A 25184-nucleotide genomic window follows, 5' to 3' on the forward strand; every position below is an offset into this window, starting at 1 on the left:
ATTCACTAAAAGGGAAGTAATGATGCCACTCCAAGGTTTACCACTCACCCTAACTAGCAGACATTTGTGAAGAAACATTTGTGAAGAAAACCAAACAGTTATTTCAAAAGTTCCTTAAGATGATAGGTTTTATCTGTGCAAACACAGTGAAGTCAGCAGCAGCTGGCCACTAAGGAGGGACTTCCTTCCCATAAACATGCTTTGATTCTTTATTGGCTCAGTCCCTTGGGTTCCTGTCTAAATTCTAAGGCAGCACTGCTGGAGCAACTACCAAGGTGGCAGAATATGGAGCATAAAAGACAGAAGAAAAGCACCAGGTTAGTGCAATTAGGAGACTCTCTAGGATGGCGGTATTAATTCTGGATGCACACAGAACCATCTGGGGAGCTTTTAAAAATATTTATACCTGGACCCTACTCCCCTGGGGCTCTGATTTCATTAGTCTGGGGTGGAGCTAGAGCATCGATATTTTTTAAAAGCTCCCCAGGTATTTCTTTTTTTTTTTTTTTTTAAGTCATGAAACTTTATTTACTTAACAGCAGAGGTTCGAAGTATATTGAGCGGATAAAAATACCAGGAGAAACTGCATCCACGCTGGTATTGGAGAGACGCCTAACTTCTGTATTTTAGAAACTGACAGATGAAGTAGCAATAAAGAAGGAAATGGAAAGTATGAATAACACAGTTAGCAAGCATGTATGTTTGTGCGTGCACACAACTTTGTACAAAACTTGGAAATACAACTGCAGCAGGCACAAAAATTAACTGTTAGGCCACAATGGAATATTAACCAATTCCAAAAAGTAGAACTCACTTGTGTATTTCTTTTTATTTATCCTGCTTGGGATTTGCTGGGCTTCTTGAATCTGTGGATTTAGTGAGTTTCATTAGTTCTGGGGAAAATTAAGCTACCGTCTCTTCAGATATTGCCTTTATTCTCTTTCTTTCCTTCTCATTAAATATTTTCCAGGTCTTTTCACTGTCTTTCATGTCTCTTAATCTCTTTTCTGTTTTTTTTCTGTCTTTTTCTTTCCTTAATGCATTAATGAATGATTTCTTCAGATCAATCCCCTAGTGTTTGAATTGGGTTTTTTTAGGTCCATTTTGCTGCTAAATATGTCTACTGAGTTTTAAAAACGTGCCATTGTGTTTTCCATTTCTAGAAGCAATGTTCTTTTTCCATATTTGATACATTATTTTTAATTATTTTTCTTTTTTTTTAATTTACATTTTCTTCTCCCAGTTTCATTGAGATATAATTGACATAAAGCACTGTATAAGTTTAAGGTGTACAACATAATGATTTGACTTACATACATCATGAAATAATTACCACAATAATGGTAATAATGTTTAGTGAACATCTATCATCTCATATAAATGAAATATTTAAAGAAACATTAAAATTAAAGAAATAGAAAATTTTTTTGTGAAGGAACTCAGGATTTAGTCTCTTAACAACTTTCATATATAACGTACAACAGTGATAATTATCTTTATCATGTTGTACATTACATCCCTAGTACTTATTTATCTTATAGCTAGAGTATATACCTTTTGACTATTTAGTTCTCCCTCCCCCTGCAAGCCCATCTCCCCATTTCCCCACCTCCCCCAACTCCCCACACTGGTAGCAATAAGTTTGATCTCTTTTTCTATGAGTTTGTTTTTTGAAGTATAATTGACATACAATACTACGTTAGTTGCTGGTACACAACACAGTGATTTCATATTTCTATACATTTCCAAATCATTACCATGGTAAGTCTAGTTGTCATCTGTCACCATACAAAGATATTACATTATTATTATTGAGTATATTCCCCACATCGTACACTTCATACCTGTGATTCATTTATTTCGTAGCTGGAAGTCTGTACCTCCTAATCTCCCTCACCATTTCTTCTTCCCTTACCCCCTTCTCCTCTGGCAACCACTCGTTTGTTCTCTGTATCTATGATGCTGTTTCTGTTTTCTTGTTTGTTCATTTGTTTTTAGATTCCACATAATACGTGAAATCATACAGTATTTGTCTTTCTCTGTCTGATTGATTTCACTTAGCATAATACCCTCTAAGTCCACCCACGTTGTCGCAAATGACAAGATGTCAGCCCTTTTTTAAAAATGTTCCCCAGGTATGTCTACTGTGCAGCCAGGGTTGAGACACGCCAACCCTAGAAGAATGTCAGGTACTGGAAAACAGGGTGCTCATTGTGGTTTAGGATAAGGAACCAAACTGGGCAGAGTTCAGAAGCAAGATGGATAGAAAAAAGGATCAACGAGTGAGTGAAATAATGAGTCACTCTAGGCAGCTGCCCTGGGCCAAGAAGAGGGCAGAAAGGCTCTGCTGGGAAACAAAACACGTGTGTGGGATTCCTAGGGCTCCATTTGGAATACACAGAGTGAGTGCAATGACCATGCTAATTTACCCAGACTGGCACTGTGTGGCAGTGCTGATCAGCTTGCCTAACTGATAAACACTAAAAAGGAACAGGTGGTTTTCCAACTCAACAGTCATGCCTTTTCAGTCCTGGGACAGTAAGGAGAACAAACTGCCTGCTCTGTGGGTGGTGCCCCAAAAAGTTGAAATCAATCACTTCCCAAGTCCACATGTAGGTCTAGGTGGGAGAAAATTTAGAAATAGCTTAGAGCTAAAAACAACATTTATTGAGCACCTACTAGCCCAGGATGTGCCAGGAACCTATGGTGCAATATTCTGTTTAGGAATTTAGAGATGGGCTGGGAGGTTCACATAAGAAACCTGGAGTATTAGAGCATTTGGGATTACCTAGCCCAACCTTCTCATTTGACAATTATTCCTTACGATAAAGAAGGGGAAGACCAGAGAAAGGTATTTACAGAGAATAGGTGACTTCTCAGTTTCAGCCCAACATTTGTTTGTAGTCACCATGAAAGACCCATGGGTGGGTTGGGATCAGTTAACCCTGGACAGCTGGGTCCCTCACAAGTGGCCCTTAAGAGTTGGGGGGGACTGCTGTGGTCTTAGGTGGTCACAAAGCTTCATGCAAGAGATGGGCTCTGGGCCACTAAAGAACAGGATTTTAAAATAAAAGGTATGAGAGAGGAATCTGGAGAAAAAAGGGAAACACAGCTGGATGGGCAACTCTGCAGGGTTTTTTTTGTTGTTAATACGTGAACTGGATGGAGCTCGTGCTGCACAAGCTACTCTTCTTCACCTCCTGCCCCCCGACTACACTGGTCAGGCCCTGACTCCTGCCAAGTGCCCTCACTCCACTCCCTTCCATCGGCCCCATATCAGTCTCTCATCTGGGCCACTCCAAGGGCTGCATAAACAGCATTGTGAATCCTCGTTCCTGCCACCAGAATGACCTCTCCATTCCTACATAACTGCCATCTATGGCTCCCTACTGCCAACACGTTTGTCCTCTGGCCCTGGGGTCCATGGTCCTTCCTGATCTGAGGCCTGCCTGCCTCCCAGCCTCCTCCACCTCCTGCCGCTCTCCCCACACACTGACCCCCATCCCTCCACACCTAACCTACTGCAATTCCCCACCAAGCTTGCCCCTGAAATGCCTCCCTACCCATCACCTTGGAAATCCCTTTCCCAACAACTTCTCATGCTTTCCAATGCACAGCTTAAATATCATCTCCTTTACACAACCTGCACTAAATACTCCAGTCCTTCCTCCCTCCTACTCCTCCACATCCCCGTGCCTCAGTCGTCAGGCTGCACTGTAATTCTGTAGCAGTACCCCACCCAGGACCGGAGAGGTGGTGGGCTAGACTGTCTCTTGTCAACTTGACATCACCACCACTCCCCCAAGGCTAGAAACTACAATTCCCAGAATCCCTTTCCCTATATGGTCCCAGCTACTTTGCCAATGGAAAACCTAGAAGATGAAAGTGATTAACACAACACTGTAAATCAACTATACATGAATAAAATAAATTTTTAAAATTAAATTTAAAAAGAAAATGAAAGTGAAACAAAATCTGTAATTTTTAGGAGATCATAATAGCTAGACAAGGAAACTGCAGACACTCCATAAGTTCCCATTCAGAGGCTGTGGGCCCGGATGGATGCAGCAGATTCTTGGACTTTGCATGAACTTAGCTTCTTCTCCAGATGGCAGCTCAGGCTGCCATCATTGGGGACGAATGTCTCTGATTCTTTGGCTGCGGCCTCCCAGATCTTTGCTCTCCCAGCCCCCTCATTATTCATGTTAGCTCCAGTTCCCTATTCTAAACACCCCTTTATTCCTGCACAGTCTGTAGAGGTTTGATATAGGAGGCATATCTTGTTCTTTGAATGTCCTGCACAGCAGAATCGGGTCCATAGTAGGAAGTACTTCAGTAGCTACCAGTGAGGGATGAAGGTGAGAACCAAAGCAGCCCGGCTTTCCATCACAATGTGCTCTCTCTTTTCTCCTCCTCCAACCGAATCTTTGCCACACCCTCAAGTTCTGAGAAAGTTCATGAGAAGAGCACAGAACATGTGAGCTAACTGCATTAAAGGCGGAGATGTGTCCTAAAGGAACACACAGGGAGATGAAGATTGGGCTTTTTTTTTCTTTTTTTAAAATTTTTATTTATTTATTTATTTATTTTTGGCTGTGTTGGTTGGGTCTTCTTTTCTGTGCGAGGGCTTTCTCTAGTTGCGGCAAGCGGGGGCCACTCTTCATCGCGGTGCGCGGGCCTCTCACTATCGCGGCCTCTCTTGTTGCGGAGCACAGGCTCCAGACGCGCAGGCTCAGTAGTTGTGGCTCACGGGCCTAGTCGCTCCGCGGCACGCGGGATCCTCCCAGACCAGGGCTCGAACTCGTGTACCCTGCATTGGCAGGCGAATTCTCAACCACTGCGCCACCAGGGAAGCCCCGGGCTTTTAATTCTAGAAACATTTGGTAGTAGAAACATTTTAATTATAGAAACATTTGTTTTTAATTATAGAAATATTTGGTATGAAATCTAATTTCCCATTTTAAAAAAATCAACTCAAGAGAGAGTGGGATAAAGAAACCAAGAAGGAAAATGAAAAGCGGGAGGGAGAAACTTTCAAAAGAGCCCAGAGCTAAAAACAACACTTACTGAGCCACTACTAAGGAGCTACACGTGGTGTGACACACCATTTAGGAGTGTCGAGTGTGCCTGGGAGGTCCCCCGAAGGAGACAAAGTGAGCAGAGAGCTCTGTGTAGCTCTGAAGGAGCTCGGGGTCTGGCTAGCAGGAGGGAAGTCCTCCAGAAGCCCCTTCCCACCACTCAAGAGGGAAGGAGGCTGTAATGGAGGTCAAGCCACTCTGCTATTCCTTATTAGGAGCATGAAAATCGACAAATGGAAAGGACAGGTCTGACGTGATTGAGAAGCTCTCTGGTGGGTCTAGTCTTTGGTGACCCCAGTGCCCTCACACCTCCCCACACAGCTCGATCCCAAGTAAACCAGGAGAGCAGAAAGAACAGCTTCCTTTCTTCTTCTTCCTGTTTTTCCTCTACCACACCCCCTTGCGTTTTCTCCAGGAACAACAGCTTGGGCATGTGGATGAGGACGAATGCGCAGTCCCTCACCTGAGTCCAAATTCACAAATCTATCCCTTCAGAGTTAACAGAGCATGATGATCATGATTGGACTGTTCCAGGAAGCACCTGGATGAATTCCTGACGCCGTGCACCTACAGGCATGCTGATGCCACCGCCCTGTCACTGACAGGCTGCAGTGGGCACCAGGCACATGGGGGCGGCGGGGGTGCGGGGGCGGGAAGAAGCCTGGAACTTCTGGGGATGCTCTGGGGAGCAACAGGTAACAATCCCCAGCCCAGAGCAGCTCACTTACCGGGAATGGGAGACAAAGTCATACACAGGAATCTGGACTGTTTTCCCTTCGGTGATTTCTCTGAGTGTCTTGAAGATGAGTTCATTGTCAAAGGCATCTGAAGGAAATCAAACTATTAAGATGTTTCTTAATTGTAAAATGATTTCTCCTATAATGATGAACAGGGCATCCCTATAAACCTATTATTTCACATATGTGTATCACACTCTAGAGAAGCATCCCCTCCCCGCAAAAAAGCCAGATTTCTACCCAAAGCAGAATGCGAATTCCCTGCATCTCAAACCAAAGTGTATAAATGAGTTCTGAAAAGTGGATTCTTTTTTTTTTGGCTTGCCATTCCATCTCTGGCCTCAGACATCTCTCTCCTCTCTCTAAATCCAGCATATGATAACCTGGAAAGCATACTCACAACTAGGGGACTGCAGCAGGCATCACAACAAGTTTTGACTTCCACAGTTATAAGAACTCCAAACCAGCTAAAGGGGCAGTGTGCTCATCTGGGACCGTCAGGGCAAAAACCATTCAGGCCGCCATCCTGGACCCTCCACCCCACTCTGCCAGTCGGTGAGTTTAACACACGAGCCATGTACACGCACGTGCTGGGTGCTGGCGGGAGGGTGTGACACAGGCTGCTGCGGATCAGGAGGCGGGAGAACCAGCTGTGTGTGTGTGCTAACCTGTGTCTGGCCCACCTGGAGTAATAGGCTTCTCCAAGAGTCACCCTTGTTCAGACACAGATTCTATCAGTATTTAAGGCGCCAAGCACCAGAGGATGCGTTGCAAAGTGCTTCTTTCCTATAAGCCCCACCGCAACCCCGCAAGGTACCTATCAGTCCTCCATTTTGTGGATGGGAAACAGAGAGGTTAAGCAACTTCTGCAACCAATCCCCCCCCACACGCCCTTCAATGCCCCGACTCACCCGGGTGATCAAAATTGAACTGGCCCTTCAAGGCTTTGGCCTTCTGCTCTGAAGTGAGGACACGGTAGAAGCTATCCTGGCTCAGGATGACCACCTGCTTCTGGCGATAGTCCACCTCATTCTGTCCCAGGAGCTGCACAATCTTAGCACAAACGGAAGACTGTAAGGAGAGAAGGGAACACCACGGAATAAGGGAGGTCCAGTCACTGAGCTGATGTGTGCGCCCTGAGCAAGGGGGCCTTTGGAAGGAAGAACCCCAAGGCTACCATATCTTGGATGATGCATTAGGGGAAGGGAGGAAACGTCTGCTGAGAAGGAATTCAGGGGCCCCGAAAGTCTCTTCCTCTCTTTCCTTAACACAATTTACTACGCTCAGGTATCACAGTGAAGGCAGGGGGAGGAGGGCAGTAATCTCTAACTCCTCTTCCATAAAGCCTTCCCCAAAGCTACTAATAAAAGGTGACACTATTTTATTCTTCCTTGCTTGCACCCTGGGATAGATACACAAAAAAGACAGCAGAAAGTGGGGAAAGGGCACACTGAGACTGTGCTGATGGGCCAAAGGGCCTCTGGGTCATGAAGTGACTGGGCATTTGCTAGACATCTCACAGCCCCTGCACATCTCTTTATGCCAAAGGAATCTCATAGCAGAGAGCTTGACTGGTTGGCGGTAAGGCCAAGGTCATGGCTTCCATCCTACTTCTGTTTGTTTCTTTTGCTCTGGTCCAGAGCCGTGGACTTCGTCGCCCTCACAGTACCCCGGGCAGCCTTGTCACACATGTGTGCCCCTGCTTTTAGAGCTGGAGACATAAACATAACCAATACCTGAAACAACCTAGGGGTATCCCAACTAAGAGTACGGACGCCAGTTCCAGATGAACTCAAACCTACGTGCTTTGTGTTGTGTTGCTAGTAATACACATATCTGACTCCTTGTCTCTCCAATAACATACGCTCTTTGTAAAAGGAAAATTATAAAACCAAGTGCATTCAAAAGAATGAGATAGTGAAAGATTGTATTTACCAAATAACTCTTTTCTTTTTTTTTTTCATTTGATACAAAGATTATTTGAAAAATAAGAATGTCTACATTACAAAACCTCTAGAAGCTGTAACTCAAGCCCCCTCTGGAACTGGGTGACCTAATTACAAGCGATGAAAAAATGAGCAGTTAGAGGTTTCTTGGGCTCAGCCTTAGAAGCCTTACTATTGAACTTATTTTACCAACTGATTTTACAGGGAAAAACCAGGAAACTTTTAAAAATTCTTATGAAGAATGTATTTGATTTGTCCAAGCATAAGGAAAACTGGTCATTCCTGTTGTACTAGCAAGTGTAAATTAAAACTATTTTGAATTATACTCCAATAAAGATGTTAAAAAAAAAAAAACTATTTTGCACAATATGTCCTGTTGTACACGTGGTGAAACACACTGCCATATTATAAAGATCTGTGGGGGAAACATATTTTGACTCAACTGTTAATTATTAGAAAATTATTTTATGACACTTTTACACATTAACACACAAAAAAGCATTTAAAACTACTTAGGATTTTTGGAACTACAGATGTGCCAAAAGGAAAAAAAAAAAAGAATCACAGGAAGGCATAAAGCTTGCACATGACTTAAACTACATTCAAAAATGAAAATGCTACAACAGAATCAAAGGTTCTATGCAATCAAAACCTCTAAGTTTTTAAACATGTATAGGCCCATAATCTCCTTTTCCTAGCTTCCATCTGCTTCTTACATCACAAGGCTATGAGAGGGCAACGTTTATACCTGCAGCCTTCACTAGTAGATAGAATTCCTTCCAGAAGTCCAAAGAACAAAAATGAAAACAGGGATTCATGGAGCCAGATATATATAATCTATCAGGTTATTCAAATAATGGTATTTTTTTATTTGTAGCTAAAACACATTAAATGCGGTTTTTTTTTTTTACTAAGAATAGTAATCCCACCACTGCCAGGAAAGCATATAAGGAAGTTACACTACTTAATTTCACAGATAAACCATCATTTCCCTTAACCCAGGCACAACCTAGGACAGAACCTATCCAATGGCCAATAAAACTGGTTAATGAACATACAATAGGTACAATTCTAGAACATCAGTGCTCATTACACTCTCTATCAAGAGTAAAGATGGCTGGGGAATTCCCTGGTGGTCCAGTAGTTAGGACTCAGCGCTTTCACTGCCGGGGCCTGGGTTCGATCCCTGGTCGGGGAACTAAGATCCTGAAAGCCACGTGGCGTGGCCAAAGCAAAGCAAACAAACAAACAAAAAAAGAGAGTAAAGATGGCTGTTTTGTTGGTCCACAGCTGCTTGTCTCAGCTCTATGTTTTCAAGGACTGAGCTGGTGATCGTTCTTTCCACAAACATACCACAACCAACTGCTAACATTTTAACTGATTATTGGTTAGGTGTCAGGCCCTAGGCCAAGTGCTCCATTACAGCTACCCCCAGAAGTCACAAGTGTTACCCTTCACAGATGTGGACACCAAATTAAAGGACTTGGCTACAGTCATACAATCCTGGTTCCTTTCCTCTTCAACTTAAAAGTAGTCAGGGACTTCCCTGGTGGCGCAGTGGTTAAGAATCTGCCTGCCAATGCAGGGGACACGGGTTCCAGCCCTGGTCCAGGAAGATCCCACATGCCATGGATGCAACTAAGCCCGTGTGCCACAACTACTGAGCCTGCTCTCTAGAGCCTGCGAGTCACAACTACTGAGCCCGTGTGCCACAACTACTGAAGCCCGTGTGCCTAGAGCCCGTGCTCCGCAACAAGAGAAGCCACCAAAATGAGAAGCCCGCGTGAGCAATGAGGAGTAGTTCCCACTAGCTGCAACTAGAGAAAGCCTACACGCAACAACAAAGACCCAATGCAGCCCAAAATAAATATAAATAAAAAAAATAAATTTATTAAAAAAAAAAAAGTAGCCAGAAGTGGGGGGTGGGATAAATTAGGAGTTTGGGATTAACATATATACACTACTACATATAAAATAGACAAATGACAAGGATTTACTGTATAGCACAAGCAACTATATATATTCAATATCTTGTAATACCTATAATGGAAAAGGATCTGAAAAATAGATATAGATATATGTATAAGTGAATCACTTTGCTGCACACCTGGAACTAACACGACACTGTAAGTCAACTATGCTTCAAAAGAAAAAAAAAAAAAGGTAGTCAGAAGTTCCAAGCAGAAGAAACCCTTTTATCATTCAGGAGATAAACACCACTGCATGAACAAGCAAAGAAACACTTGCCTGTAGGTTAATTTAGATTTTTCTAGTATTTTCTTCTTTCTGGAACTTGTTAAAGCTGGGCCCAAAATATCTAGATAACTGTCAAATCGGGGCGACAGATACTTGGGGAGGGGTTCATTGCTTCTACTGGTTCTTAGGTTTGAATCTTCACACAATCAGGAGGAAGAAGTCATACAGAGGACGTCTGCAATGAGTGAATGGTTTTTTCCTTACTGAAGGTCCTCCTTTTATGTCTCCTTCACTTTAATTTCCCTTTTCTCTAACCCTACCCTTTTCAAAAGGATGAAATGGAGCTGCAAGGTGTCTTGTTCCCTCAAGAAAGGAAGTAAGTCATTAATGACTAGGGTTTGAGAAGAAGGCAGGCAATCATGAGCTTGTAGAATGCTAAAAATGGGAGACAGCGCAATTACTGTGGTGAGCTAAGACTTATTAAATAATTATAGTCACAAAACCACAAGTACCATATGATACCACTCAGGAGGTATGTAGAGTAGCCAAACTCATAGAAACAGAAGGTAGAATGGAGGTTGCCAGGGGCTGGGGGAGGCGGGGTAGTGGGGAGCTGTGTAATGGATATAGTTTCAGTGTTACATGATGAAAAAGTTCTGGAGATTGGGTGTCCAACAATGTGAATATACTTAACACTACTGAAACGTACACTTAAACATGGTTTAAGATGGTAAATTTTATGTTATGTATATTTTACCACAATTAAAAATAATAATTATTATTATAAGAAGAGTCCACATTTAAGGGGCAGTTTCTCGCTATGTGCTGATACTGGGCTCAACATTTTTAAATCATCCCATTTACTTATTACAACCGTGTGTGCTGGCCATTATTATTATACCCACTCTACTTATGGTGAAGCCTGAGGTGAAGTGACTTCCCCAAGTCAAGTGGCAGTGGAGCCAGGATTCCAACGCGAGGAGTCCAACCCCAGAGCCCACCCTCCTTCCAGCTGCACCTCCCAGGCAAACTGGTACCACCCGTGGGGCTGGAGGTAAACTCAGTTTTGCATGGTATCTCCACATGAACCACGATGTATCCAGAATGTCTTCTGTCCCTGCCACTTCTACTATACTATTTTAAAAGAAGAGGGGGTGGGGGACAGGACACACAGCCACAAGCCAGCTGGGGTTGCTGTCTGAATACAAAGTTAAGATCAATGAGGTTAGCTTTAGAAAAGGAAAAAAAGAAATCATATGGAAGACTCAGGGAAGGTGATTTACAATTTCTTCACTCCTGTGCCATTTTGAAGATATTATCTCAATTGTTTTACAACAAGATACTATTTTACCTTTTTTTTTTTAATGAGAAAACTGAAGCTTAGAGATTTCAATCAAGCTAAATGACTTGCTCAAGGTCATGGAGCCTAATCTCAAGCCACAGATCTTCTAATTGCAAAGGCACAATTCTTTTCACTATTCCAAACTGAAGCAGTTTTGGCATCAGCCCCAATACTCTCTATAAGTTTACTCCACTTCCAGAGAACAGGGAGGGAACTGGTTAGAAACGTAATTCTGTTTTGTCCCACTGTATCATTAAAGTCAACTTTCATAGAATTTCATGTGACTCAAGGCAGGCAAGTGATATCAAAAAGAAGCTAAAAGTACACACACACACACACACACACACATACACACACGCTCAAGGTATTTGGAACTTAAATTTGGATTATATTCAACAAATCCAGCTGTTAGGAGCCAGAAATTTGGAGGGCCCAGAAAATTCTCTGAAGAAAAATCTGTAGGACTAAATCTCACAAACAACTACAGTGATGGAGAACAACTCACAATGACTTTAAGATTCTTTCCCACATTGTAATTCCAAGAACATGTCAACACTGGACTTCATCATTAGGCCAGTCCACCAGATGTGCTAACCAATATGGCGGACTCCCTTCTCGGGGACACTTCCCATTCATTCGGGAAGACCCAGGAGCAGTCAGTCAACAGCCAATCAACAGGCCCTTCAAGCTAGCGGTTTCCAACAGGGCAGCTGGTGAGTCTGCACAGGTTCCCATATTGCTATAGGAAGTACAGCAATTCTCTAAACTGATTCTCACGTAGGAGGTGGCTCAGACAGCCTAGACACCACCTTAGTGTGCCATTTCTAGCGTGTGTGTGTCTTCTAAGATCTTCCTTAAGATCCTCTTGTCCAATCCCAATATTGCCAAATGAGGAAAACAAACGGAACAAACAGAGCAAATGAGCTCTGGTGGCCTTTTTGTTGGGTGAACCACCAACCACCCCAACACATAACCTGGATGGAGCCCAAGGTTGTCAGCTGAGAGCAACATAGCTCAGCCCTACAGAGGGCTTCAGGCTGGGTGTGTCCCCAGGGGACGGGGTTGGTATTTCTCATGCGCAACCTTACAGAAGAGTACAGGCTGAGGGTTATGCTGCCCAGCATGCAAGAATCGCATCAAGCTGTCTGTCCCGCTCAGAGTGAGCTGCTTCATTATCAGAGGGAGCGCTGCTGAGATGGAGGAAAACCTAGCAACCACACAGCACGCAGCTTAAAATAGTCAGCCAGCTCCAGGTGAGGCACCTGACTCATCACTCCCTCCCCACCCTTCAGAATGGGTTGTGGGCATCAGTTAACACCTGCCCTGAAGGCACCACCCAGCAGCTAAGAGTGCAAGAAGGCCAGATGCTTAGCCTCCTCAGGCAGGAAGACGCCATCTAACTCCGTCACTCTGGGACTGGGTACAAGTCACCTCGATAACTCTTAAAAGCAGCTTTCCCTGTCACTATCATCAAGTAAGAAACACACCGCTGGAACCTCCCTGGTGGTGCAGTGGTTAAGAATCTGCCTGCCAATGCAGGGGACACGGGTTCGATCCCTGGTCCGGGAAGATCCCACATGCCGCGGAGCAACGAAGCCCGTGCGCCACAACTACTGAGCCTGCGCTCTAGAGCCCACGAGCCACAACTACTGAAGCCCGCGCGCCTAGAGCCCGTGCTCTGTAACGAGAGAAGCCACCGCAATGAGAAGTCTGCACACTGCAATGAAGACCCAACACAGCCAAAAATAAATTAAGTTTAAAAAAAAAAAAAAGAAAAAGAAAAAAGAAACACACCACTAGGGCTTCCCTGGTGGCGCAGTGGTTGAGAATCTGCCTGCTAATGCAGGGGACACGGGTTGAGCCCTGGTCTGGGAAGATCCCACATACCGCGGGGCAACTGGGCCCGTGAGCCACAACCACTGAGCCTGCGCGTCTGGAGCCTGTGCCCCGCAACGGGAGGGGCCGCGATAGTGAGAGGCCCGCGCACCGCGATGAAGAGTGGCCCCCGCTTGCCGCAACTAGAGAAAGCCCTCGCAAGAAACGAAGACCCAACACGGCCAAAAATAAACAAATAAATAAAATAAATAAATAAATAAAAGTAGCTATTAATAAAAAAAAATTAAAAAAAAAAAAAAAAAGAAACACACCACTAACTTATATGGTGCTCAGCACAGCCCCCAGACATTCCATCACACCTTTGGGGGCTGGGGTTGCTCCCCATGTAGCTCAGAAGCTCTAATGTACAAGTATGAGAAAACCAAAGCCCCAGTAATTTGCCCTGAGACAGAACAGAGCTCAAATCTGCTGACTCAATTCCTGGTCAAGCCAACTATATGGAAGCAATAGGCAGGTGTCACTCAATGCTTCCCCGGGAATATCGGTAAGGCCAACCAGCCTTGGGTCCATAGATGACCCCAGAACCCATGCACTGCTAAATGGGTTCTCCTAGCTACAACTACAATACCACCACCACATACACATACACACACAAATAAATAAGATCTAAATCAGAAACTCACTAAGTTGTTATGTGATAAAAAGGGTCTTAGACATCAAGAGGTAGCCACAGATCAGTTCAATCACTAAGAGGCGTTGGTGAGCATAGCTGCCTTACAGTAACTAAGAGCTCCTGGAACACAGGAACCAGTTACGACTCAGCTTTTATTCCCAGGTCCTGGCAGGCCTTGGCACCTGGGGGGCTCACTCAGATGTAGTTAAATGGATGACCACAGGAAATGTCTGAATTGATGGCCCAACAGTTTTCTTTTTCCTTCAGACCTGGAATTTCAAAAATATAGTTTGCCCTGCTCATCCTTAACATCAGCCTTGATTCCATCCTAAAACATATCACATACTCAGGAAGAGAGACAACTAGCTGTGTACCCAAATCTTAGCCCCCGAGTTTTAGCTGCGCACATGACTACATTTCCCAGCCTCCCTTACAGCCTGTGATTGTACTAAGTTCTGACCAATTAGACCAATTGTGAAATGGAAGCTTCTAGAATCTCCTAAAAGGATAAGGGTCCCCTTTTGACTCTCTCTTTCCTGTTGGCTGGAATGAAGACTTGATTGCTGGAGCTCAAGTGGCCACACTGTAGGATTGATATCATGCTAACTAAGGGTAGTGAAGCAGCTAAATAAAGGAGCCACAGACTCAAAGGATCATGGAACTAAGATAGGAATGAGGTAAATTATCTTGTTTAAACCCTGTTGTTTGAAGTTTTCTGTCTCTTTCAACTTAAATAATCCTAATGTCAACACCCACATGCCCAGTATACCTTAGTGTAAATGTCCTCTTGAAAGCTGCAGTAATTCTCCTGTCCTGGGCCAAGAGTCTGCCTTATTCATCACAGGCGTCACGAGCATCCCCTCAGACAAGTAATTTCTTTGTGAGTTTTAAAAAGGTGAGGTGAGGAGCATTTTGCCTGGACCAATGTTCCCAGACTACTGCGCACCTCTCTGCCACCTGCCAGTCTCTTTCTCTGTATTTACCCTGATGTGTCAGAGTGGAGTTAAACATCCTCCTCATCTTTTAGCACATTACTTGTGCTGCAGGCCAAGCACTCCATAGAGGAAGCTGCAGCTGGGAGGGGGGAACCAGATTATAAACAGGACTAGATGAAAACGCCCCACAATGGAAGCTCTCACTTGTGTGTGTGTGTGTGTGTGTGTGTGTGTGTGTGTGTGTGTGTGTTTAAATTGGAGTATTAATTGCTTTACGATGTTGTATTAGTTTCTGCTGTACAACAAAATGAATCAGCTATATGTATACATATGTCCTCTCCCTCTTGGACCTCCCTCCCCCGCCGCATCCCACCCATCTAGGTCATCACAGAGCACAGTTTTAATTCCTGATCCGTGTTGGTACTGCAAAGGTAGTCCAGCCTAGAAAATCCCAGGTATTAGCCTGCAGCTGAGAAAAATTCTAGCTGATCAACAGTCACCAATATAAACATATTCCCAGGACTTTTCAGTGAATTGTCCATCTAAGCTCTATTCCTAGCAAAGACATTTAAAATAATTCACTTCTGGGTTTGTAAAATTACCTAGTTGGCTCTGTTCTCTTTGGAGTCACGAGCCCCTGCAGAGAAACCCCCTCAAAGAACACTCACTCATGAAATTAAACTTGTTTAGAATCAACTGAGGGATGATGAACAATAGCTAACAAACAGACGCCAGGAACTGTTCTAAGGACTTTACATTTACTATTTTATTTAATCCTCAAACCAACTCTATGAGGTGCGTGGTCTTACTGTGCCCATCTTACATACAGGAAATGGAGGTACAGAGGTAGATTAAGTGACTTGGCCCAAGATCACACAGCGAGAGAGCAGCTGAGCCGGTCTTCACATTCAGGCAGGCTGGCTTCAGGACGCCGGCTCTTAACAACCACACACACCGCCTGCCTTGCCACTGCATCAGAAGGGGACAGAAACCTCTTCTCTTCCCGAGAGCCACAGTGACCCTACAACACAGGTGCAGTGTCCACAACAAAAAATACAGGAGCTGCCAGGAACAGAACACTTTCAGCATGGCTCTGTAATTTCCTCCCCTCGGGCTCCAAAGCACAGGCTTGCTGGACTTCCTTAGAAGTTAGTTTTCCTGAGAAATATTTTACTAGGAAAAGAGTAAGACAAGTCACTTCTAATCCCCCACTTTGTTGTATACTTGAAACTAACACAACACTGTAAAATAACTATACTTCAGTTAAAAAAACTCAGGCAAAACATCAGGCAAGGGGCTTCCCTGGTGGCGCAGTTGTTAAGAATCCGCCTGCCAATGCAGGGGACACGGGTTCGAGCCTTGGTCCCGGAAGATCCCACATGCCGCGGAGCAGCTGGGCCCGTGAGCCACAGTTACTGAGCCTGCGCGTCTGGAGCCTGTGCTCCGCAACAAGAGAGGCCGTGATAGTGAGAGGCCCGCGCACCACGATGAAGAGTGGCCCCCGCTTGCCGCAACTAGAGAAAGACCTCGCACAGAAACGAAGACCCAACACAGCCAAAAATAAATAAATAAATAAAATTTAAAAAGAGATAAGCAAAACATTCTCTCTATAAATTTGATCTCTAAAAAAAAAACATCAGGCAAGACAGGACTGTGCTTGTGCTCAAGTGGCGATGCAGGCCTCACCACCGGGTTACAATTATTCGGTATAAAACAATGATTGATTTCAGCCTCCTCTTGCTGATTCTGAGCCTGAATATGGAATCTGTGGACACTTCTTTGTATTCCCCGCAGGACAAACACAAAAGGCACCACCACCACTCTCCCCACTCCTAAAAAAATGGAATGCATCTAGGCTTATTGCTAGCTTCGATGAATTTGCTCCTTATGAAGCCCTCTGCAAAAGGTAGAAGCAAGAGGAGGCATGCTGGAGGGTCAATTCTCACTGCCTCATGGGTGCAAGTGAGGCTGGATCTCTTTTCTTCCCCTTTTACTTGAGGGGCAGGAGGCAAGCTGAGATGGTAAAACCCAGCCAACCGAACCCCCTGTCCGAGGAAAAGCTGAGCACGTCTTTGGATGAGGGGTGCCAAAGCCCACCCACTTCGTACAGTTTGGCTTACGAAGCAAGGATAATATGCCTATTACAGAAATTATGGCCCAGGACTTGAAGTCCTTCTGGAGAGAGGCACAAAAAAGAAAGCTGACTCCCCCGTTTTTAAAAAATGAATGGATAAAAAGGCGAGGACAATGTGCCAGTTGGATCCTTGGCTGAATCTTTGCAAATTGAAGGCCACACATGGGTAAACGTTTAACGTGGACTAAACAGCACAAGACTGCTTTGTTGTACAAAGCATATTTGAGTTAACTCTTCCTTTCCAGTGATCCTTATCCAAATTGTGGAAAACCAGAAGTTAGACTATCTGGCGGTCAAAAGATGTTTTTTTTTTTTTAAATTTTCTCTTTAGGGTTCCTCTAGCACCTGCGTCTAACTGCAGCACAGCAGGGAGAGGAAACGAAAAGCGTGTGCCACGCACCCACTTCTCCTTCCTTTTGGAAAGTCTCTTTCACTGTCCTTGAAAACCAAACTTCCCACTTATTCCTCATAGCGTCTGAAGAAAGGGGTTCAAATCCTCTATTAAGAGATTCAATTGCCTCAAGTTATCCCTTCCAGATTTTGATGGATTCATCATTCATCAACTACCTCCTTGGCCCCCAAACTCCTCTGGAATCCAAAAATAAATAAATAAAAGAATTCCCAAAGCTACACACCATGTTACTCTACAAAGTATGATGAGTTTACCACAATGTAAATCATCATAAGTCATCAGGGCTAATCTACTGTTGGCAGATAAGAGGCGTTAAAGCACATATCCTTTGCAGAGAATGATTTTCTTTTATTAATTTGTGAAACTGAAGCAACTATCAGTAGACACAGGCCAAACTTTTGTTTTAGACTCACACAAATAAGTCCACTTGCTTGACAGAGGAAGGACAGTCTTTTCCAGAAATAGTGCTGGACCAACTGGACATTTATTGGCAAAAAAAATGAACCTTGACCTAAACCTCATACCTGATATACAAATTAACTCAAAATGGATCACGGGCTTATGTAAAACAGAAAACTTATTAGGGGGAATTCCCTGATGGTTCAGTGGTTAAGACTTGGTGCTTTCACTGCCAGGGCCCGGGTTCAATCCCTGGTGGGGGAACTAAGATCCTGCAAGCCACGTGGCACAGCCAAAAAAAGAAAGTCTTCAGGATCTAGTGCTTGGCAAAGATTTCTTAGACTTGACACCATAAGCATGACCCATAAAAGGGAAAGCTGATAAACTGAATTTTGTCAAAAGTAAACTTGGCTCTGTGAAACCTCTCTTAAGGGGATGAAAAGACAAGCTACAGACTGGGAGAAAAATACTCACAAAGCACATATCAAACAAAAGACTAGTATCTTATATAAAAAATTCTCAAAATTCAACAGTAAAATACAAACACTCCTACTAGAACATGGGCAAAAGACATGAAGAAGCATTTCACCCAAGAGGGTATAGAGATGGCAAATACGCACATGAAAAGATGCTCAATATCATTTAGCCGTTAGGGAAATGTAAATTTAAACCAGGATGACATTTCACTACATACCTATCAGCACAGCTAAAATAAAAAATAGTGACCACACCAAATGTTGGTGACGGGAAGGAAAGCGACCACTCATACGCTGCTGGTAGACATGTAAATGGCTCACATCCTCAGGAAAACAATTCGGCACTTTAAAAACTAAACGTGCAACTACGATATGATCCTGCAATTGTACTCCTTCCTGGGCATTTATATAGCCCAGAGAAATGAAAACATGTTCACACAGAGGCTTGTATGCATATGTTCACAGAAGCTTTAGTCATAATAGCCAGAAACTGGAAATCACCCAGAAGTTCTCCAGTGGGTGAATGCTTAAACAAACTGGTGACATACACCAAGGAGCACCAGTGAGCAATGAAAACGAATGAACTCCTACCTACCTGTAGGAATCTCCAGAGAATTATGCTAAAGGCGCGGGGGAGGGGGGGTAATGTATGATTCCATTTATGTAACATTCTAGCAATGACAAAATGATGGAAATGCAGAAGAGGTTACTGGTTGACAGAGATGAGGGATGATGGGGGATCGCAGTGGTGGGAAAAGGCAGGGGTGGCTAATAAAGGGCAACATGAAGGAGGGATCCTGTGGTGATGAAATGTTCTATATCTTCACTTTATTGAGGTCAGTGCCCTGTAAGATATTACCATTGGGGAAACTGAGTAAAGGGTACATGGGATCTCTCTGCTTTATTTCTTACAACTGTATGTGAATCTACAATTATCTCCCAAAAAAGTTTATCTGAAAAAAAGATCAATGACCATCCATCTTTTGTGATTCAACTTCTGTCGTGGGTTGAATTGTGGCCCCCCAAAAAGATATGACCATGTCCTAAACCCTGGAACCTCAGAATGTGACCTTATTTGGCATAAAGGTCTTTGCAAATGTAACTAAGGTTGAGGGTCTCGAGATGAGACCATCCTTGGAAAGGATGGGCCCTAAACCCAATGACAAGTGTCCTTGTAGGAAACAGAAAAGGAGGAAATACAGAGACATGAGGGAACACCACGTGAAGATGAAGGCAGAGATTGGAGTGATGTATCTATAAGCCAAGGAACTCCACCAGAAGCTAGGACAGGAGCACAGAACAGATTCTCTTTCAGAGCCTTCGGAAGAAACCAATGCTGCCGAACATCTACATTTTGGACTTCTGGCCTCCAGAAATGTAAGAGAATAAATTTCTGTTGTTTTAAGCCACCAAGTTTGTGACAATTTGTTACTGCAGCCCTAGAAAGCTCATACACCTGTCATTTTTCAATGGGTGAGTTCAATTTCTCTCGTTTTTTAAATCACAGAGAATATGAGCACGTTCTTCAACTTCTATTAATGTATACTCTTGGACACAATTTTTTTTTCTTCTTCCAGAGGATATATTCCATAAGGATATGTATCATTTCATTCTATAATCTTTTCCTGCAGAATTTTTCCTGATGTTTTCCATTTGCTCTAAGTGTAAACTATTACTAGCTGGCATATAGGAGTGTCACCTTCATCAAATATCCTGGTTAATAATTATCATACATGCTAAAGAGACTCAACCAATTTTTAAAGATTTCAACTACACTCAAAAGAAACTAGACTGAGCACTAGGCTAAATCTACTGTTTCCTTGGTAACTAAGAAGTTGCTTTTGGATCCAGCAATGTGCTTCAGGGTCTTCAAAATGAGTACCAATTATTAGGCTGCAGATGTGTAAAAAGTGCCATTTTGTATCGTGATAGAAATGCCCTAAGCTTCTGAGCAAGATAGGTTTAAAAAAAAAAAAAAGAGGCCGAGATGGACAAAAACTACCACTTAGTGCGAAGTTCTAAAAGGTGAAAAATGGGTCCTTTTGAATCAGGCTGGGCACACGGGACCTGGCTTGATTCCTGACTTTACCACACCTACACCAGTTATGTGTCAGACAACTCAACCTCTCAGACCATTAACTGTCCTTGTTGCAAATGGTAGGAATGACAGCCATTCCACAAATGGGCTCTAAGTGTTAACAGGTCAATATATATAAGATAGTGGCTAACACAAAATACATGCTCAATAAAAATTATTCTTGTCTCTAAAACCCCTTAAATTTTCATTTATACAAATATTTCCTAGAAACAATCTATTGGGAAACTTTTTATTTTGTAACTCAGTTGAAGACTTCATCCTGATTCATGGCCATTCATTTTATTTTCTTCACATCTATGAAACCGTACAGGACTACGTTCTGTCTCCAGCTCAGAATTCTGTCATTTGTCCCTGCTTCATTGTTAAACCTTGGTGATCTAAAACCTGAGCTGAAATTCTAGGTTGTTGTTGGATTTTTTGGGGTTTTTTTTGTTTTTTTTGATTTTTTTAGTTTTTATCTTGGTTTTTCTACTTACTTAATCTCTATTACCCTTTTCAAGGCAGTTAGCTTTTTAAGAGGCAATATCTGAAACATGGTACAAAATCTAAAAGGTATGAAACAGCACAAAGTGTGAAGTCTGCCTTCTTCCCACCCCACATCCCAACCACCTTTCTGACTTTCTTGCAGGTGCTGTTTTCGGTTTTCATGTACATCCTTTGAGAGGCGGTCACTGCATATAAAAAACAGAAGTGTGTGCAAACTTTTCAAACAAACACTAACACAATGCTGTACCTTCATTCACTCATATATTTTGAAGATTTTCTCATCAGTGCATTTAAGACCTCTTCCTTTACAAGTGCATACATTCCATTGTATGAATGGAACCGCAGCTAGTCTTCCACTGATAAACATTTCAGTCGTGCCCAACTTTTTCTAAAACAAGCATCATGTATGGGCAAATGTATACACCTGTCAGATAAATTTCTAGTAGTGGATCTGCTAGGGCAAAGAATCTGTATTTTTTAAAATTTCCATACATAAGCCCAGATATCCCCCAGCATCAGTGATTTACATACATCTATTTCCTCATACTCTGAGTATCTAACTTAATGTTATCTACCTATTTAATTTACGTTTCCATTTTAGGTGAGGCTAAACATCTTTTATATGCCTAAAAGCCTTTGTTTTTCTTTTTCTGAAACCAGTCTGTTGATATCCTATCCTCATTTCTCTGCTGAGTTACTGATCTTTTCTTTATTGAAAAGCTCTTGATATCCATTAAGAAAATTGACCATTTCTTATTTGTATTACAAATATCCTTTCCAGTGAACTTTTACCTTTAAAAAAGGGTTGTTTCCTGAAGAAAATTTTTATTTGTGTAGTAAAATTGATTAACTTCGTAATGCTGTTATCATGTTGTATTTTAAAAAGACTTCCTCATGCAGAAATTTATAATCAATTCCCCCGAGTTTTCTTCTTCTTAGGGACCCTTTCTTGGCCTTCAACTCCCAAGATCCCAACCAGATCAAAGGAGGACCACAAGAGGGCACCAATCCAGAGGCTCTCTGAACCCTGAACCTACAGGCCAGACGCCCAGGGAGCACCGAGGGCAAAAAACTGAAAGGAAATGAAATCTAACAGAGTGGGTTGTAAGGAACTTCCTGTGCACATGCAAAGAGTTACAGAAAAACCTGCTGCTGTGTCCCTCTGGAATTCATCCGGAAAGAGACACAGGATCTGCTTTCAACCCTCTGGTCCACAGCTGCACACATGTTGAGATCAGACTTGTGTTGAGGCACGACTTTTAGGGGAGAAATCTGCAGCAGGTTTAGAGTCCATCACAGATGAAGGCCATGTGCAAAGTTATCTTTCTTTCAAACAAGGTAATATCTTCCCACCAGCATGAAACCCTGTTTCTTCTCTACCGTGACAAATAGCTAAAGTAAGCGCACACATCCCCACTGAAAAACCCCCCACAAACTAAAGACTAACGGGGAATTCCAGTCCAAACAAGCCTCCTATAAAGAATACATATATAATGAAAGATAACAGATTAAGAAGCACATTATATACCATGTGTTTCTCATCTTACCTTGATAATGTCCTTCTCTTTCCCCCCTTCTCATTTGAAATGGCTCCTGCAGATTCCCAGACTTGTGTTGTGGGAATTCCCAGACTTGTGTTGCACAGGAAGTACCCACAGGGAAGCTTCCTGCAGTGTGCTGTCTCTCCATAATGCAGTGAGAGGCTTGAATCTCTTCCTCTTATATCAGTCAAACAGAACCCTCTTGCCAGAGACTGTGGCTCAATAACTCCTGTGAGTGGCAGCTAAGCATCTTCTTTCATAAATTAAAGTTATCTTTCAACATATTGTATTAGGAAAACTGAATATCCACAGGAAGGGAGGGAGGGAGGAAGGAAGGAAGAGGGAGGGAGGAAGGAAGGAAGGAAGGGAAGGAGGGAGGAAGAGGGAGGGAGGGAAGGAAGGAAAAGGAGGAGGAAAGAGGGAGGGAGGGAAGGAAGGAAGGAAGGAAGGAAGGAAGAGGAGGGAGGGAGGAAGGAAGGAAGGAAGGGGGAGGGAGGGAGGGAGGGAAGGGAAAAAAGAACTGGAACCATACCTTATACAATATACAAAAATTAACTCTAAATGGACCAAAGGCCTAAACGTAAGATTTGAAACCACAGAACTCTTAGAAGAAAACACAGGAGGAAAGCATCATGATGTTGGATTTGGCAATTATTTTTTGTTTGGATATGAAACCAAAGGCACAGGCAACAAGAGAAAAAAATAAGATGGACCTCATCAAAAGTAAAACCTTTTGACCATCAAAGGACACTATGAACAGAGTAAAAAAGCAACCTAAGGAACGGGAGAAAATATTTTCAAATCATATATCTGATAAGGGATTGGTACCCAGAATACACAAAGAACTCTTACAATGACAACAAAAAAAAAACAGATTAAAAAATGATCAAGACTTGAACAGACACTTCTCCTAAGAATATATGAGTGGCCGATAAGCACATGAAAAGATGCTCAACATCACTAATCATTAGGGAAACGAAAACCAATACCACAGTGAGATACCTCTTCACATCCATTAGGATGGCTATTAGCAGAAGAAAATAACAAGTGATGGCAAGGATATAGAGAAACTGGAACCCTGTGCACTGCTGGTAGGACTGTAAAATGGTGCAACCACTGTGGAAGACAGTACAGTGATTCCTCAAAACACTAAACATAGAATTACCATAAGCTCCAACAATTCCAGTTCTAGATACATACCCAAAAGAACTGAAAGAAAGGAACAGATATTTGTACACCCATGTTCAAAGCAGCATTATTCACAATAGCCAAAAGATGGAAGCAGCCCAAGTGTCTATTGATGGATGAATGGATAAACAAAATGTGGTATATAACCATACAATGGAATATCTAGTCACCCTTAAAAAGGAAGCAAATTTTGACATACGCTACAACATGGATGAAACTTAATTCCTGGAAGAATTAAGCCAAATGAAATAAGCCCATCACAAAAGGATAAATACTGTATGATTTGCTTATGAGGTACCTAGAATAATCAAATTCACAGAGACAGAAAGTAGAATGGTGGTTTCCAGGGGCTGGGGGGAGAGGGAAATGAGGAGTCATTGTTTAACAAGTACAGAGTTTTAAGTTGGAGAAGATGGAAAAGTTCTGGAGATGAATGATGGTAAATACATTCACAACAATTTAATGCCATAGAACTGTACACTTCAAAATGGTTCAAACGGTAAATTTTATGTTATGTGTATTTTGCCGCAATAAAAACTTATCTATTATTTATATTACTAACCTTGTATCACCAAACTAGGGACAAGGGTCTGATCTCATTCATCTTTGTACACCTGTCCCAGTGCCAAGCCCTCAATAAAAGTATACTGAGCCAAAGTCACATTTCTCATGTAGAGTCTAAAACCAAGATGTCTTCCAGCTTCAGGTTCAGAGTACTGAAAAGCAGCCCCTGAAGCCATGATTTGGGGGGAGGGGTGAGACACACACCATGTCTTATAACCCTTTTCTCAGTTATAGAAATCAATTCTCTCATTAACAAATACTTAACAAAAAAAATTTAAAAATCAATAGTTTGCATTACTAGTTACCAACTTCAAGCCAAGCTCTTAAAAGGTGCTTACTTCCTGGTATATGCCAAAAACACAGCATATACTCTAATCTCTCAGAGTTAACTTCCTCTTCCAAGAAGACTTAAAAGATTGCTCCTTGAAAGTATCTTTGCTCCCCCCTCCTCCTCCTTTTCTTCCTCTCCCTACTCCCCACACTGGCCAACCACTCAGTTTTCTGCAGCCCTTCTTCCGTTTCCAGCCACACACCAACTAACTGCTAAGAAGAAAGCCCAGGTTAGCGAAAAGAGAATTAGATCAGGCTTGGTCTCACACCTACACGGAAGTAAGAATCCTGACGTGAGTCCTGCCATCACTGGTGGAAGTCAAGTCTGACCACAAGCGTGTTCTGTGATTAGTTATCACGGCTGTGGTCACCCTAGTTAACCACCCCCTGGCTTTTCCAAGCTCTCTCATGGGGTCCTCGGCTATGATGGGAGGTCTGCTCCTTTCAGATCACCTCTACTGTCTTCTCATGGTGGACACTCTGAAATGGAATGAACAGTCAGTGGCTCGCTTTTGTACGAGAGAGGGTTTTTTAAAAAAAGAAAAAAAAAAAGACAATCTAGTGTGTACATGTCAATCTCAAACTCCCAATCTATCCCTCCCCCACCGGAACCTTAAGTTCTTTCTCTAATCTGTGAGTCTGTTTCTGTTTTGTAAATAAGTTCATTTTTATCATTTTTTTTAGATTCCACATAGAGCCATATCATATGATATTTGTCTTTTGTCTGTCTGACTTGACTTCACTTAGTATGATAATCCTTCTATATTTAAAATAGGTAACCAACAAGGACCTACTGTATAGCACAGGGAACTC

The 25184-nt window shown here is 42.8% G+C and overlaps 1 protein-coding gene across 4 annotated transcripts in view; it reads right to left on the bottom strand.

Annotated features, from left to right (window-relative positions):
* UCK2 (uridine-cytidine kinase 2) overlaps positions 1-25184 on the bottom strand; it is a 79527-nt gene that overhangs the window by 14729 nt on the left and 39614 nt on the right. For all 4 annotated transcript variants that reach the window (XM_082361016.1, XM_082361015.1, XM_082361014.1 and 1 more), the window contains 2 exons: positions 6727-6886; positions 5807-5903 (listed from right to left, as the gene is read on the bottom strand). In XM_082361016.1, coding sequence (XP_082217142.1) covers positions 5807-5903; positions 6727-6886 — 257 coding nt within the window. The remainder of the gene's footprint in view (positions 1-5806; positions 5904-6726; positions 6887-25184) is intronic.

This window comes from Balaenoptera borealis (assembly GCF_965194805.1).
Source record: "Balaenoptera borealis genome assembly, chromosome: 1".
NCBI lineage: Eukaryota > Metazoa > Chordata > Mammalia > Artiodactyla > Balaenopteridae > Balaenoptera > Balaenoptera borealis.